The 16,295-nt window shown below is 40.5% G+C and overlaps 1 protein-coding gene across 1 annotated transcript; it reads left to right on the top strand.

The window, feature by feature from the left end:
- Positions 1-1,317: 1,317 nt before the first annotated feature.
- Positions 1,318-16,055, top strand: SPRY3 (sprouty RTK signaling antagonist 3). The gene is made up of 2 exons (XM_058713160.1): positions 1,318-1,532; positions 7,026-16,055. The coding sequence occupies exon 2, from the start codon at positions 7,129-7,131 to the stop codon at positions 7,993-7,995; it is 867 nt and encodes a 288-aa protein (XP_058569143.1). The 5' UTR covers positions 1,318-1,532; positions 7,026-7,128; the 3' UTR covers positions 7,996-16,055.
- Positions 16,056-16,295: the final 240 nt, after the last annotated feature.

Here is a 16,295-nt window from a genome sequence, read left to right on the forward strand (position 1 = left end):
TCTGGATGCCCAAAAGGAAGACTTATTCCTGTTGCATTAAATACTGAACTGAGGATAATTTACAGAAAACTTTGATCTTCACTTTAAGAGAAAATGTCCAAAGCTGCTTTATTTTCAGAAGAAGGACTGTCCCAAGAAGGCTGCATGAAGGCAGGGATTCTGTCTTCCTTACTGAATCCACAATACCTAGCACAAAAGAAGGCACTCAAAAAATATTTGTTGATTATATGGCATACTAAAGGCAGAAAGGGAAAGTAAGTTGGGTAATGGTTTCCCAATAAATGATGGATGGATAATTATTATTAGTGCTGAAAAAGTAGAAATGAATGCGGGTAAGAGGTGGGAGAAACCCTGAAACAAAGGAGAAGCTCTGTCTTTCTGACTGAAGCGGCAATCACTCAGCAAGGGCTGAGTGGTTTTGGTAGGACTGTGATCGGCAGAGATATTTAAATTAGGTCTCCTTAAAATTGCTACTTTCCACCCCACCCCCATTCCCCTTTAAATTTTGTTTCAGTCATTACCCAGGGACCGGATACAGAGATTCCTATGGGGAGTTCTAATGGGTCGATTCAATTTCAACTGGATGACGCCACTTAGCTAAGCATTAAGAGCTACAGCTCCGGGAAAGCAAACGACACAGAGAGAGGGAGAGAAAGAAATTATACCAAGGAGCAATAAATCCCTTCCCTCCCATCCTCCCCTATAATCCATTCACAAGACCTTCAGAAATCATCTACATTCACAAAACAGCCAGCTAGCTGAGCCGAACACACTGCAATCTCATCCCCCTCCCCCACCCCCGTCTCTGCAGATTATATACCAACACACCCTGAGCTATATAAATAATCACACACTAGCGGTATCTATTGCTCTGTTGAGATACCCTGCGTCTACAACTGCAGTTTCTGCTGCTTTGGTTCATCCGTCAGATTGGAGGAGACAGAGGCGGAGGCGGAGGCGGAGGCAGAAGAGAAAGAGGGGGAGGAGGTAAAGAAGGAAGAAGGGGAGGAGGGAAGGGGGAGGGAAGAGGAGTGGAAGGAAAACGCTGAAGGAGGAGGGGGAAAAGAAAGAGGAGGAGGAGGAGAAGGGGAGGAGAAAGAGGCGGAGGAGGAGGGGGAGGAGAAATAGAAGAAGGAGGAGGAGAAAGAGGAGGAGGAGATGAACAACTTACCCTGCTGAGCCTTCTTTGGGGAATACGTGCATCAAGATTTAGATCTGCATGTAAAATCTATACAAAGTATCTGCCACTACAGGTCTGACTCTCCTCCCCACCCCCACCCCCACCCCCCCGCACCATCGTTTTTTTTTTTTTTTGTTTTTTTTTTTTTCCTTCTTTCCGTTTTCTCTGCTGTGTCAGAAAGACCGACACAGAACTATCTCTGTTTCTGGCTCCACTGCCAGTGGAGTTTTCATTCAGACTTTCCGAAGAGAGGTGGAGAAACCTAAAGACTCAGGAGAAGAAGAGGTCTTTTGAGCCAAATGGGGCATCAGTTCTTCTGCTTTTCTCAGCATGGATAAACCTTTTCCTCAAGGTAAGCCGTAGAGATTAGCTCTTAAAGACCCTAGAATTCTTTCTATGCAATGCACAGATTGCCATTCATTCCAGCCATCGTGTGTGTGTGTGTGTGTGTGTGTGTGTGTGTGTGAGTGTGCGTGTGTGCGCGCGCGCGCGTGTGCACGCGTACAAGAGCAAACGCGTGGGTAAAATAAAATGAAAACCATTTAAATGAGATTTAAATGAATCAGCTTTTGCACAAAACTATCCGTATTGGAAATTTATAAATCAAAATGGAACTTCAAAATAACCCTTTTGTATCCAAATGTCAATTTAATTTCTAGCCTGTTGACCTTTAAATGCATTTTGGTGCTTGCCTAAGCCCCTTATAGCGCAGCCTAACCACCCAAGCTGAGGACGTAGGGAGAGCCCGTGCTGAGGCCAGTCTGGCTGCCCAGCGGGCATCCTGTCAGCGTGGGGCTAGTCTGCTATTGGCTCACAAGTCTGGGCTGTGCATCGTTCAGATTTCATCACATCACCTTGCCCTGGGTAGAAATGGCGCAAGCTGACACGGCATAACCCCCTACTTACATTGAGTCAGAGCAATGATTTAGAAATCTCTGGATCCATTCCTGCGTGTGTGTGCACATGTCTCTGTGTGGCACACGGAAATTTTGTCAAAAGTGAGAACCTGTGAGCGTGTCCAGTTAGCCAATAGGCATTTGATAGGACCTAGTACAAGTGGTTTATACTCCCTTCCATTCCTGTAGCTAATTATAATTATCATTCACCTCTGCATGCTGCAAACCAAGTTAGATGAACAGAAAACAGACCTTGAACTCTTAAACAGAAAATCTATTTTGAAATGCAAACTATTGTTGCTTTTCTGGGTACATTAAAACCTCATTGTAACATAATGTGCTATTACATGAATTTGGATATACCAGGTGTTAAATCATGTTCCCAACAAGTCGGCTGCATACATACATACCAATAAGGCACAGGCTAGCATTTTATCCACAAGGGAGTATTAGTCTTGCTCCCTGTACCTCTAAATAAACATTTACTAAGACTTTATTCTATGCATTTTGCTTTCTTTGTGTTCTGTTAAGTCTCTCTAGCTGCGAAACAATCTAGATGGTGGTCTGAGTGACTTGGATTTGGAGGGTTTTTATTCAGAGTTGAGGAGTTGGGTAGTGAGGAATTAAAAAACATAAAGGAAGGAGACTAATTCTTCATGAAAGACATTTTGAGACAGAGAAATGCAAACAACAAACTCGGCATAAAAAATGTAGAGTATCAAGATAAGCAGGAGCTTTACAAGCCCTCCTTTTGTGCCCCTCATTTTGCAGATAGAAAAACTGAGGCTTGGGATGGAAGTCACTTGCCCACAGTCACAAAACAAAGTAGAGCTAGAGTTAGGACTACAACTTAAATTTCTTGTATCTTATACAAGGATTTGAGGTTTAAAGAAAGATTCCTACTTCTTAAGTGAACAACTAGCGTTTTCCCCAGGATTAGAATTAGGTGAATTCATTTGTTATTACAATTTTTCCCTTTACTGCTCATCACTAAAACACGTATATCTTTAAAAATGCAAGGTCTTAAAACTACAAGACTCTCCAGTTTGAAATAAACTGCCATGAGTCTTAATGAAACTATTAAAGTAATGAATAGGACCAGGGTAGCAAAACGACAAGTTAAGAGTTAAATGTGGTGAGAACCTGGCAGCTCCAGCAAGATGTATGTGGTAGGAGGGAGGCCCAGTCAGTGGCTGAGAGGTTAGTAATGTAAACTATATACAACTTGGTATTTGTAAGGGGGGAGTGCTTTGATAGAGATGCAAATGCCTTTGCACAGAGAGGGATTTTTGGAGAGCAGACTTTGGAACAGTAGAACTAAGAAAACATATAAAGCCATAGCAGAAATTCCCCCTATGTTTGCTTTCAGTTATTCTGAGAACGAGTGTATATAACAGCAGAGCACAGAAAAAAGTAACACACCCCAGAGCTGTTACACAGTAAGGTACAAAACAGCATTGAACCCATGGGAGTGGGAGAAAACAGGAGCCAGGCTCTCCTTCTTTCCCCTCCTCTTCTTTGAAATTGAGGTTGAGTCATATTGTATCAGGAAGGATTTACCAGAGAAATCAGGCTGTCTTAAGGTATTAGCATAGTAGGGCTTTAGATAGGGAAGTTTTCAACTTTGGTCTCAACATGGCAGATTTTAGGTTCCAGGAAGTAAATATATTTTTCTTTCATTAACAAACAGCATTTCTTGAATAGATTTAGCTCTCTAGTCCCTAAGTTGGCATAAGAAAAGAAATTTCTGTTTAGGTTGAACATAGAAAATTTCAGGGCTACAGAAAAACTGTTGAGAAAGCTATGAGCACCTGGCCAGAGTGACTGAGATGGGAGTGGGTTTACAATGCATCATTCATTACTGCAGAGGCACTACGTGACAGAAATCACTAGATCCCACCAATGTGCAGCCAAGACTTGTAATCACCTTGGCTCCTATTTAATAATATTTGATATGCATATTCCCTCATTTAATAGAATGTAGAACTGACCAACAGCACAGTTTCTTAACTGTTTTTGCTCACAATGAATGGCCCTTTAATGGGTAGATTTCTGAATCATAAACATGCAAGCAGTAGTAGTTTTTCATCTAATCTATCTGCTGTAGCAGTCTCTTGCTTATTTGTTTCTTAACTTTTTTCCCCTTTTACCTTCCCCTACAGTATCTATTTCAGTTCATCCTGTTAGTCAGATTTGCAAACAATTTACTATTATTCAATCTTGTTTTATCCTTCTCAACACACTAATTTTACCCAGGTGCTCCTGTCCTGTGTATTGCAGATTTTCCACAGTCCATTCTAATAAAAGATTTTTCAGGGCAGGAAGAAACCATCCGAGTTCATCCTGTTAGTTCCCTTGTAAACAAGACACTAGCACCTCATCATCCCAGACCAATGCCCAGAGCTTCCTTTAATCATCCAATCAAGCATCTCAACTTCTCAGTCTTACAGAAATCTAATCAATATCTAGATACACCTCAACTTAAGCACCATATATACTCTTCTGCTGCGAAGACAGGATCCCCTTTGAACATGGTTCTGAGTCATTTCAATTATGACCTAGATTCCTCCAAGCTTAGCTTTTGAACCTTCTGGGCATGTCCCTGAGATACTTACGGATACCCTTGGAATCCCGTATGATTATCTCTTGTAACTTTGAGGCCTTGTATATCTTCCTTCAAGTTGTTGATTTTTAAATTTCCAATATGATTTGAATCTAGTTTCCTTTGGGAAATCAATGAGTCTAAAATGCATCCACTGCATTTGTTACTGTTCTTATAACAGACACAAAGAGCCCCACGCATTCTTTATCTGATCAATGGGGAATAAATCTATTTCTCATAAATTTGCCAAAAATAATTCTCTTGATTCAAAGCTTCTAAATCCACAGATCCTTCAAGTCAGCTGAACAATGTTTCTTTGTTTATTTAGGTGTTCCAATGAAAACTACTTTTTCCTTTCCAAAACTAAGATTATTAGTCTTCACAAAGTACAGCAAAGGTAGACGTTGGACACTTCAGGGGGCTGCGAGTCCAAGTAAATAAAAGAGACATAAATTTTGCTTTTGAGTGCCCAAATGAACAAGGGCATGTTGCTTAGTTTACCCTCAAGGATTGAAGATGTGGAAGGTATAGACGAAGATTTTTTTTTTTTCCAAACTTTGTAGTTACAGAATAATAGGCGAAGGTATAGACGAAGATAGTTTGGTTTTTTTTTTTTTTGACAAACTGTGTAGTTACAGAATGATAGACCATAATAGGGTTCAGTCCTTCAAAATCACCTAGTTTACCCCTATAATTATATAGACACTGAAATTGAGGCCCAAAAAAGCAAGTGATTTGACAAAAGTTTTATAGATATTTGAGCCTTAGAATGTCCACAGTGTTTATCTGCATTCTCTTGTGCTGCATTAAATAACACAAAAACAACTAACTAAAAAACGAAATTATAGTCAGACTGGTTCTTCTATGTGATGTGCCAGAAAGTTATTTTTAACCAAATTAAATCTTCTTTTCAAAAAATGAACAGATGTAAATTCAACTAAACAGGTTTGCATGGGGATATAGCCTCAAAAGGCAATGAGTCTGGTCATATTATTAGCCACTGAGGCCTTTGGCATCCATATTTCTCCTGTTATTGAGCTTTGGACACATTTCAGTGCCGTGTTTGCTTGCTTATGGAAATCTAATCAAGCACTATCCTCTTTCACTTGTTCATTTCTATTACTCATTCAAGCTTTGCATTCTATACAGTAGTGTGAGTAATTGATCTATTTTGAGGAGGCCTGAAATATGATGGATTTCAAATGTATGCTTTATTCATGCTAGTGTTTCCTAGGTCCTCATGCCTCCAGGATGACTCTGGGATTTGTGTTTAGGTTCTCTTGTGTACACCTTTTTGGTTGTTCAGTCTTCCAGGTGTTGCAATACAGCAATCTACTGTTTGTACAACATTTTCCTCATAGTCACCATTATCAGTACTAGGCTCAATCAGATCCTTCAGAAAATGACCAGCCACCAGTTCCTGATTGTGGTACAATGGAGACACAAGCACATATGCTTTCTAGATATTCAGCTTGGTTTAGATCTGATATAAGAACATTGTTGCTCTTTAAGAAAGCCAATTTACTATGTAAGGTAAACATAGGGAAAAGCAGTTGAAGTAGATTCTGCCTAGCAAATCCCATCAATGTAGATTTGACTTAGGGTAGTAATAGGTACAAATACAGGTGATAATTCAAATAATTCAGGGTTCATCTTTTATGGCTCCCTCATCCCAAGTGTTACTCCCACATGTATAAAAGGGTTTTTTTTCCTATTGTTCTACAGATAGCCTGATTTTTGCCTTCTGTGTCTCTGCCATATCAGTGCCATTATCACATCTTGCCTGCCTATATTCATTGAATCAAGCAATTCCTTTCTCATCTGTTTATTTATGCTTATCAGAAATTTCACTGAAGGGAGAATTTTGATTGATGATACCTATATGTTCACCTGTATGTATGTCTCATACATACACACTCACACAACTTCTCCTGGAAGACTTGTGAGGCTTTTTCTTTTACACTGGCATTGCTTCAGGATGAAGCCTTTGCATTTGAAATTAGGTTCCATTTTTATTATAATTGTGAGGCTCGAGGCCTAGATTTCTGTGTTAGCAAACATCTGAATGAGATAGCTGCTCCTGTGACCCTAGTCATATGATGCAATACAAAAGGAATCAATGATCTGAGCTTTGCTCCCAGAATGCTTTATAGCCTGGATAAGTTGACCAGATTTGCCTGTAAAGAAGTAGGCAAGGTAAGTTACAGAATAAAGGTGTAACATGAGGACTACCCTAAAGTAATTGAAGGTAGTGGTAGAGGAGACAGGGCTCAAGCTTTGTTTAGCTCCCTGCAAAGTATTCAGGCCGATGTGTTCTCATGCGTTGTTTGTGTTTCTTCTCTCCTAGGATTTTCTGATGTGCCCTAACGTCCATGTAACAACAAGGGCTCTTTATCACCACAAGTGCCACCCTGACCCAAAACCACTCAGAACTCAAGAATCAAGGCGAAATGGATGCTGCAGTGACAGATGATTTCCAACAAATTCTTCCTATTGAACAGCTGCGCTCTACTCATGCTAGCAATGATTATGTGGAACGGCCTCCAGTCCCCTGTAAACAGGCCCTCTCCAGCCCTTCCCTTATAGTGCAAACCCACAAATCTGATTGGTCCCTGGCTACCATGCCTACTGCTCTTCCCCGCAGTCTCAGCCAGTGCCATCAATTGCAGCCCTTGCCTCAGCATCTGAGCCAATCTAGCATTGCCAGCTCAATGTCCCATAGCACCACTGCCTCTGATCAAAGGCTCTTGGCCAGCATTACCCCCTCACCTTCAGGCCAGTCCATCATCCGAACCCAGCCTGGAGCAGGTGTCCACCCAAAGGTTGATGGTGCTCTGAAGGGAGAAGCTGAGCCATCTGCAGTGCACCCCAGTGAGCACCTCTTCATCTGCGAGGAGTGTGGGCGCTGCAAATGTGTCCTTTGCACGGCAGCTCGTCCTCTCCCCTCCTGCTGGCTGTGCAACCAGCGTTGCCTTTGCTCTGCTGAGAGCCTCCTCGATTATGGCACTTGTCTCTGCTGTGTTAAGGGCCTCTTCTACCACTGCTCCACTGATGACGAAGACAACTGCGCTGATGAGCCCTGCTCCTGTGGACCGAGCTCTTGCTTTGTCCGCTGGGCAGCCATGAGCCTCATCTCCCTCTTCCTACCTTGCCTGTGCTGCTACCTGCCTACCCGTGGATGCCTCCATCTGTGCCAGCAGGGCTATGATAGCCTCAGGCGACCAGGCTGCCGCTGTAAGAGGCACACCAACACTGTGTGCAGAAAAATCTCTTCTGGTAGTGCACCATTCCCCAAGGCCCAGGAGAAGTCTGTATGACCTTCCCACAAAATGGATCCAGAGCTTTCTCTTTCTTAGCCCCCATCAGTAAAGTGCAGGCCTCATCTTTGAAGAGGGGGAGGAGGAGTAAAGTAGCCAAAGTTAGGGCCTCACCAGTTTTGCTCCTGCAGTGTCAGGGGAATGGCCAAGTACATCCTGGTGCAGGATGCCTTGTTCTTGCTCACAGTATCTATCCCACTCCTCTTCAACCTTTTTACACCTTGCCGTTTTAGCCCTGTGGCTGTCATGGCAAATTCAGGTGATATATAGGCATGACATTTGGACACCGAGGGCTGACAGAGCCCGCAACGTGGAGGTTTAGGGGCTCCCCAATATAGTGCCTCTCGATGCAGGCTCTGAGCGTCACTCTACTTTCCACAGTGCCTTTGGAAACTTTCTTCTAAGATGGTTTTCACAGGTCCATGTGGAACAGCATTCAATATTCCAGGGAATCTGATCCCTTCTCCCTTGTTTACTGCCCTTCTCTTCTTTAGTCTCTTTTTCTCCCTGTCTCCTCTTGTTCTGTGCTCCTTCCCCCTTCGTTCCCAGTCTCTCTCCTTCTACTTTTCCTCTCTTTTCTTTCTGTCTCCCTTCCTTCTACTCCTTTGCTCCCTCTCTTTCAGACTAATCCATTCTCTACCTGTATTTCTATCTTGTTTGATCTATCTTTGTCTCTCTCTACCTGACTTTCTTTCTCTACTATGTCCGAAAGTGCTGTTTTTCCATAGGTGTTTCCTTTGACGCCAAACTTTGCTATGCTATACTATTTACTAAATTTTATTAAGGGAAATGGATTACTGTAATGAACTGATCACTAGCAATAGTCTATATCCTGACACGTGTGTGTGCGCTCATAACCACACTCACCTGTTTGTGAGCATATGAGGCAAAATTATCTTACATTTCCAGGTTTAACTAGTTGGAGTTTTACTCCCTTTCCCAATAATCAACTTATAGTACTGACAGATTCCACTAGCATGCGGAGTAGGATAGTAAATCAGGATGCTCATAACTTTGTATGTCTGACCCAAGTGCCAAAGGCAGACGTGCTTTATAGCTAAATGAACAAAGCAAAGGATATTACAGAGGTCTGTTCTCTCTTAGAAGCTAACTGCCCTGAGACTGCATGGCTCAGGCCTTAATTATGGACATAAAAAGTCATAAAACTTTAGAGCTGGAAGGAATCTTAACTGTTAATCTAGTTCAATGCCCTTATTTTACAGATGGGAAAACTGAGGCCTGGGGATAGGAAGGGATTTTCCCAAGGCCACACACTGAGTTCATAGCAGAGTTGGGACTGGAATACAGGCCTTCTGACTCCTAGTTAAATATTCTCTACCCTACACCACATTGAGTCCTGGGACTTTTCTCGTAGGACTCTATTAACAGTAACAGAAGGCCATTGCCATTCAATTTTCTGGAACCATGCCAACTTAGTGTACTGGTCTTTATGCAGTGCATGGTGGGTAGCTAATTAACTATCAGGTGTTGAGGCTGCCCCCAGTGGACATCATCTTTGGCTCTGTCACCTGTAGAAGCTCAAGTGTGGAAAAAACAAACAAACAAACAATCCCTAACCAAGCTGTACCTTCGCCTACTCTTTGCTGCACACATTGTGCTCACTCCTGGCTTTGTCTGCAATGGCAATTGCCTGAAAACCTAAATTTCAGCAACAGTGGAGAACTGAGATGAAAGACATATAATGCAGAGAACTGACTTCTCTTTTAAAAAATACCAAGAGCCTGTGTTGTGAATCCACTTCAATGGGAAAAGGCTGCAGTGGGGATGGCAGGCTCCTAAAGACAGCTGTTGTTAAAGACACAAGAATTAGATCCAGTTTCCCTCTGTAAGTGAATCCAAAATTCACTAAGGAATTCAGAGATTGAGGGCACTTGCTTGAAATCAAGGTGCTCCAACTTAGTTTAAGACTTCCAGACTCTGACTTTATATATCATCTCTTTTAAAGTGTGCATGGATGTGTATTGCAGAGTGGAGAGGTGGAGAGAAATGTATAGTCATACACAGGGGGAAGAAGAAGAGAACATCCATATCTCTTTGTTGGATATATACTATAGAAATATGTGCCACTCAGTTTTTGTTGGTTCTGAATCTTCCTGAAGTATACTGACATTTGGGCTGTACACAGCCTCATACTTTCACTTTCACCTCCTCTTCTAGAATTGCTTTGCTCTATTTTTGTATATATAAATATGTTATGATTATTATTAATAATGTTAATGATATTGCTGCAAATGGTGCCATATATAAGGTTTGGCTTCTTGGAACATTATAAACCCAAACCAATACCTGTAACCTCTTATGTTGCTTTCAGATCTTTCAATTTTAAGTAACTTTTAAAAATCTTACAAGTCTGCCTGATTGAACTTTGACTTATCTACCTACCCCTAAAGCTGTGCCCAGTTCTCTGAGTCCAGCTGGATGGTGATGAGTAGCAACACACACTTCTCCCCGCTTCTGCCTGAAATTTGCTTAGAGCTGAGATATATAAGGATTCTATGACACTAGTGCATTGTTCCTGGAGCTAAAGTTATTCTATGGATGTTTGCTTACTAGTATCAGGGCCCAAACTAACACAAGTTCCTCCTCTTTGATAGCTCCTTGATATCCCAATCCTGCAGTCCTTACTCAGGCAAATTGTGCACTGCCAGAGGGGCCCTGGGCTCTGCCATACACCCAGAAGAGCTCTTCTCAGTGTGTTTCTAAATGGCCTTACACTTGGTAGAAGAAACTGAAGGGTTACTCAAATGCAATTGCAATCTGCAATCTGCTGCTGAGTCAGGGCTTTCACTTGTGTCCAAGTTGGCCTGATACGGGCTGCATCTGGTTTACGTATAGATGGGTCCTGTTGGGGTATGCATACAGATGTGTGAGTGTGCATTTGCGTCCCTTCTGTGAAGTTATATATATGTATATGTATATGTATAGTATATGTATATGTATATATATATGTGTGTGTGCGCGTGTGTGTGTAAATATATATATTCACACATCTCTATATATTTTAATGTATTGCACATGTATATTTAAAATATATATGAAAGAACTCTAAATCCTGCAGAAAGCCTCTGTTTTCATTATTTTCTACCTTGTGGCATGTACTGTATAAACAGGAATATTAGAGGGTGTTTCCTGCTTAGCATTTTTTTTTTGCAGTCATCCATTACCGCCTTATTCTACTGCTTTCCGCATATTGGTTCCCTGATACATCTCATATGGCTTTAGTCAAGAGTTCTCCTCTAATTCCAGCCCGTCTTCCTCATCACAATAGCTATAATAAGTATAGTGAACACGTATATAGTGCTTACTGTATTGCTAAGCACTATTTTAAGCACATTACCTATATTGGCTCATTTAATTCCCACACTAACTGTAAGATGTAGGTACAATTACAAATGCCATTTTACAGATGTGAAAACTAAAGCACAGAGAGGTTATTTGAACTGCTAAAGGTAACAATGCTTATAAATTATGGAGCTAATATTTGACCCTAGGCTGTCTGAGTCCCAAGTCCCTGCTCCAGAGTTGGGTGTAGAAGTCTGGAGGATAATGCAAACTCTTCTGGTATAACAAGCCCCAAACAGTGAACAGTCCTTTCCCTAACTGCAGTTCATCTGCAGCCTAAAACTTGAAACAAATGTGCTCCTATGTTAGGAGTGAAGCAATAATTACAGACATCATATATGTCTCTTGCTTCCCAAGATGATGGCATTATAAACTTCTCCACTATTCCCTTTGAAAACATGTTTGCAGACAGTTGCCATTTTTCGGGCAGTTTACAGTGTAGAACTAGTAGCGAAATATTGTGACTTGTGCCAGAGAAGTTTACGAGTTTTTAAGACTTTGACCTTTTCTTTATAGGCCCAGAGAAAACTAATTTGATTTCTTTCTGCAGAAAGTAGAACTAAAACTATTTTTGGAACTTGAGATTAGTTGGAATTGTTAACATTTAAGTTCATTGATTATACTGAGAGCATTTTTCTGATTCAAATGTAAGCAATCCACGGATGACCACTGTTCAGTGTAATACCTTACTTTTCTCATCACTGCCTTCATACTGACAATCCTTTACCCTGGTATTATTTCAGAGCCATAAAGACTCTTAAAGAACGTCTACCCCAATGTCAACATTGTATAGTTGGAGGAAAAAATGCATAGAGAGGGAATAAAACCTGTCCAAAGTTACACAATTCTGAATTTGGGTGGAATTATGATTTATTTATTTTCAGAAATCTAAGTTTCTTAGAAAATAGAACTTGAAGCAAAAACTTATGTGCAATTCCAGGGAAGTAAGAGTAAGGAAAAAGAGTAGTGAGGAAGGAAGGAAGGAGAGCAAACAAAAAGGAGTGTATCATTGTGTTGTCCATAATCAGTTTCATGACAAGCTAATTTCTCAGTTTGTTATGACTGGCCATATTACATCTCCATACAGCCCATCTGGGGGACTAAAGGAGAAGAATTTATCTCCTGCCTCCTATCTCAATAGTCAAATACCTTCCCTGTAAGATATTAACTCCCCTACACTTCTGTGTAGTGCATGTGTGGATGCCCAAGCAGGTACCTTGGCATCTCATACGTCAGGAGCAAGGGGTAGCAAGTGTGTGGCTATGTGTGTACTATAGGGAGACTAATGAACTTGAGAACCTATGTATTCTTGACTTGCTTTGAAGGGCTTCCTTCTATATGGAAATGAAGTCCCTGGTTCAACTAGTGGAGAAACAAAGTCTCAAAATATCCTTCTTCTTAACATAAAAAGAAACTTTATCCTAGTGAACTCTTCAAAAAGTATGTCTAAACCAATGCATGTACATGCACTTATGTTCACTTAAGCTTCATCAGCATAATAGCAGGAAAACTGGTCAAGTTATTAAATTCAGGAAAAAATGGCTAAACAAGTTATTTTGCAACATAAAAATAAAACATTCTGTTGGTCAACTGAATTTTCTCTATTTCAGCCACTAATTATGATATATAGACACATTCTAAGAGCTATACTATCTCTTATTCTCATACTCAATAATTCCCCGTGCCCAATAGACTATGCTCAGATGAAGTCAAAGCATCTAGTTAATAAAAACATCCCATCGATATAGTTTTATATCTATGGACAGTGTCATTAAAGCATTGGAATGCATTCCACTCATTTAATTCTTGCTTTTTTTATGTAAGAAAAGATGAGCATAGGAGAATTCTGAAAGTTTTTCATGGTGAATAATGAAACCATATCATCACTCCAAACAATACAGAAAACTCTCCTTCAGTGACATCTACTTTACTGAGTCCAGTGGTTACTTCTCTGTTCTCATGTACCTGACTTACTAGCACCATTTGACATAGTTGTTCATTCTGTCCTCGTAAAAACACTTTTACCACTTGGCTTCCAGGATACCATATTCTTCTGGTTTTCCTCCTACTTCACTGTCTGCTCCTCTCTATTCTTTACTGGATACCCTCATTTTCCTCACCTCTTCATATTCAAGTATCTCAGCAATTGGTCTTTGAAATATGCTCTTTGGGTACCATTTACATGATGACTTTCAAAATTGTATCTCCAGCCTGGACTGCTCCCTTGAACTTCTCACTCTTATATCCAACTGCCTATTTCACATCTCTACTCTGATATCTAGTAGAAATTTCAAACATAACATGTTCAAACTTATTTTTTCTCTCCTCAAACCTGAACTTGGCAGCATTTCTTATCTCTTTTAATGCCAATTCCAAACTTCTAGTTGCTCAGGTCAAAAAATTTTATACTTACCCACTAGGCGTTTTATTAGTTATAAATGTAGCTAAAATTCTCAACCTCCAAATCCTCAATTAGTCTTTTATTCTGATGATTTATCATGTGGTCATTAGTGCCCCTTTTGAACCTCTGGCCTAAAGTTTGATAAGATTGAAATCCTTGGTCCCTTTATCCTAATCTAGGCCCACATCCTTATCTTGACCATTAAATTGATTAGCACACTACCGGTATTGCTGCTTTAAAAGGCCAGAATGACAAGACACATAGCCCTCAAGGAAAGACATCTTGAGAATGACACTGCTCATTGTTTAATCTTGCTGTTATTACAATCAATGTTATATATGTTGCTCCCAAATGTATTTGCTGGCCAATCTCCTGGAAAAGTAGAGGGTAATCTTGACCCACAAGCTGTGATTCTCCAACTACTCAGGCAATGCTTTTGACTATACCATATAATGGGCATGTGTCTGATGGTAAAAGCCACAGATGACAAGGATCTGGAAATCCCCAAGTCATCTAAGAACTAACAAACACTGTTGATGCAGATTACTAAGGAAAGAAAGCAGAGACAATCACTCAGGCAAACACCCTAGTTTTATTAATATAGGGCTTTGACCTCAATTCACCTGTATGTTTTTGTACTGTGACAAGATGAGTGAACTATACAAGCATTCTGAAGGCTCATTTTGAACCTATGTTCTAAGGCTTAAACTAAAGGGAGACTGAATGACTCAATTGGCCCTTTTCTCTTATGTCCACATTGTAATCTTAACCTTCAAAGTCCCACCACTCAGATGACAAAAACAAAACAAAATAAACAAACACTAAACTAAAAAGGAAACCCAAGGAAAAGAACACTACTTTTTATAATGCCAGAGATTAGTTGGGTAACAATTTTACTCTGTGAAAGGGTCCCTTTCCTATGGGAGTGAAGACCTCTCAAGTAGGAGAAGTCTTTACACCTATATTAATACATAAGCTATATTAAAGGAAAGAGAGGAAAAGTAGTGAGGAGTAATACTAAAGGCAGGCTGAGAAAATTTTTTTAAAAGGTTAAGAAAATAAGTCACATGAAAGAAAAAGGCTCTGTAATCACTTTGTTTCTCTCACCTAAAACTCCATTTCACCAGCCTCTTGGCACAGTTGTATCCTTGAACTCCTTTTTGTCCTTGACTTTTGTCAGCACACTTCTTTCTTTTTCAAGCTCCTGTACCACACCCACTGGAATGATTCTGTGAGTGTGTGTGTGTGCGTGTCTGTGTGTGTGTGTGTGAGAGAGAGAGAGAGAGAGAGAGAGAGAGAGAAAGAGAGAGAGAGAGAGAGAGAGAGAGAGAGAGAGATGGATGGACACTTGAGCTTTCCCTTAGAGGTTCAGAGTTAAGAGTATGCCCATTAACACTCTCAGCTTTTCACACTCCATTCTAGAACATGCCCCCTAGTACCTAGATCTTACACTAAATGACAAGGTTTCTCTCTTTCAGAAAGAAATACCAGACTGGATTCGTGGCTTTCCCTGGATTGGCTTCTTCTCAATGTGTTGTTGTGGAAATTATAGTACCCTGAGACCAATTAAATCAGAATCTTTGGAATTGGGGCTGAGGAATAGACTTTTTTAAAGCTCCCAGGTGATTATAATATGCAAACAGGGTTGAGAAAGCCTAATCACTTCACTCTATAAATGCAGATACTGAAACTCAGAGGGGGGAAGTGACTTAATCATAACCACACAGTGAGTTATAAACAAAGTTAGGAGTATGAGAACACAGGTCGGCTGGCTTCTAGGCCAGAGGTCTTCTCTTCATACTTCGCTGCTTCTCTTTCTATCCTGTGCTTTGTGGACTTTTGCTTTTCTCGTTTGTAAAATGAAGATAACAAATCCTAGAGATTTTGTGAGAGTCATTAAGACAGACACATTTTTTAATGTCTAAGTTTCTGCACAAATATGAAGGACTGTTATACATGAGTGAATTAATATACAACACATATGTGAAGCTGAGTCCATAAAACAACATAATGAAAGTTGTTTTCTATTTTTTAATGTTTTATTTTTGCGAGAGAGAGCATTAGTTGGGGAGAGGCAGAGAGAGAGGGGGACAGATGATCTGAAGCTGGCTCTGTGCGGACAGCAGAGAGCTCAGTGCAGGGTTTGAACTCACAAACTAACGAAACATGAGATCATGACCTGAGCTGAAGTCTGATGCTCAACCAACTGAGCCACCAAGCGCCCCAGTTGTTTTCTATTTTAATCAGTCAATTATTTGGATATTGTGTATACCTAATAACATGTATCAAGATGGAACACTTGTGTGGGTTGTGTATCTTTAAACTGAACTTGGTGTCAGTGACAAGAAATTAGGAGTCGACGACAGAGGTCATTCTTTTCTTTCTCTTTTCCTCACTGGAATAGAGATTTAAAAAAATTTATAAAAGCAGTGGAATATCTGGACTACTTGTAGTCAGTCAACTACAACATGGCCCTGGGACTGAACTAGCCCAGGGTTTCTATTAGACTTGAAGATTCCATTCCTGAGGACAGTTA

Source organism: Neofelis nebulosa, chromosome X (assembly GCF_028018385.1).
Source record: "Neofelis nebulosa isolate mNeoNeb1 chromosome X, mNeoNeb1.pri, whole genome shotgun sequence".
NCBI classification, from domain to species: Eukaryota; Metazoa; Chordata; class Mammalia; order Carnivora; family Felidae; genus Neofelis; species Neofelis nebulosa.

Coding starts and splice junctions, on each gene's coding strand:
- SPRY3 (XM_058713160.1), top strand. CDS start 7,129: ATGGATGCTGCAGTGACAGATGATTTCCAACAAATTCTTCCTATTGAA.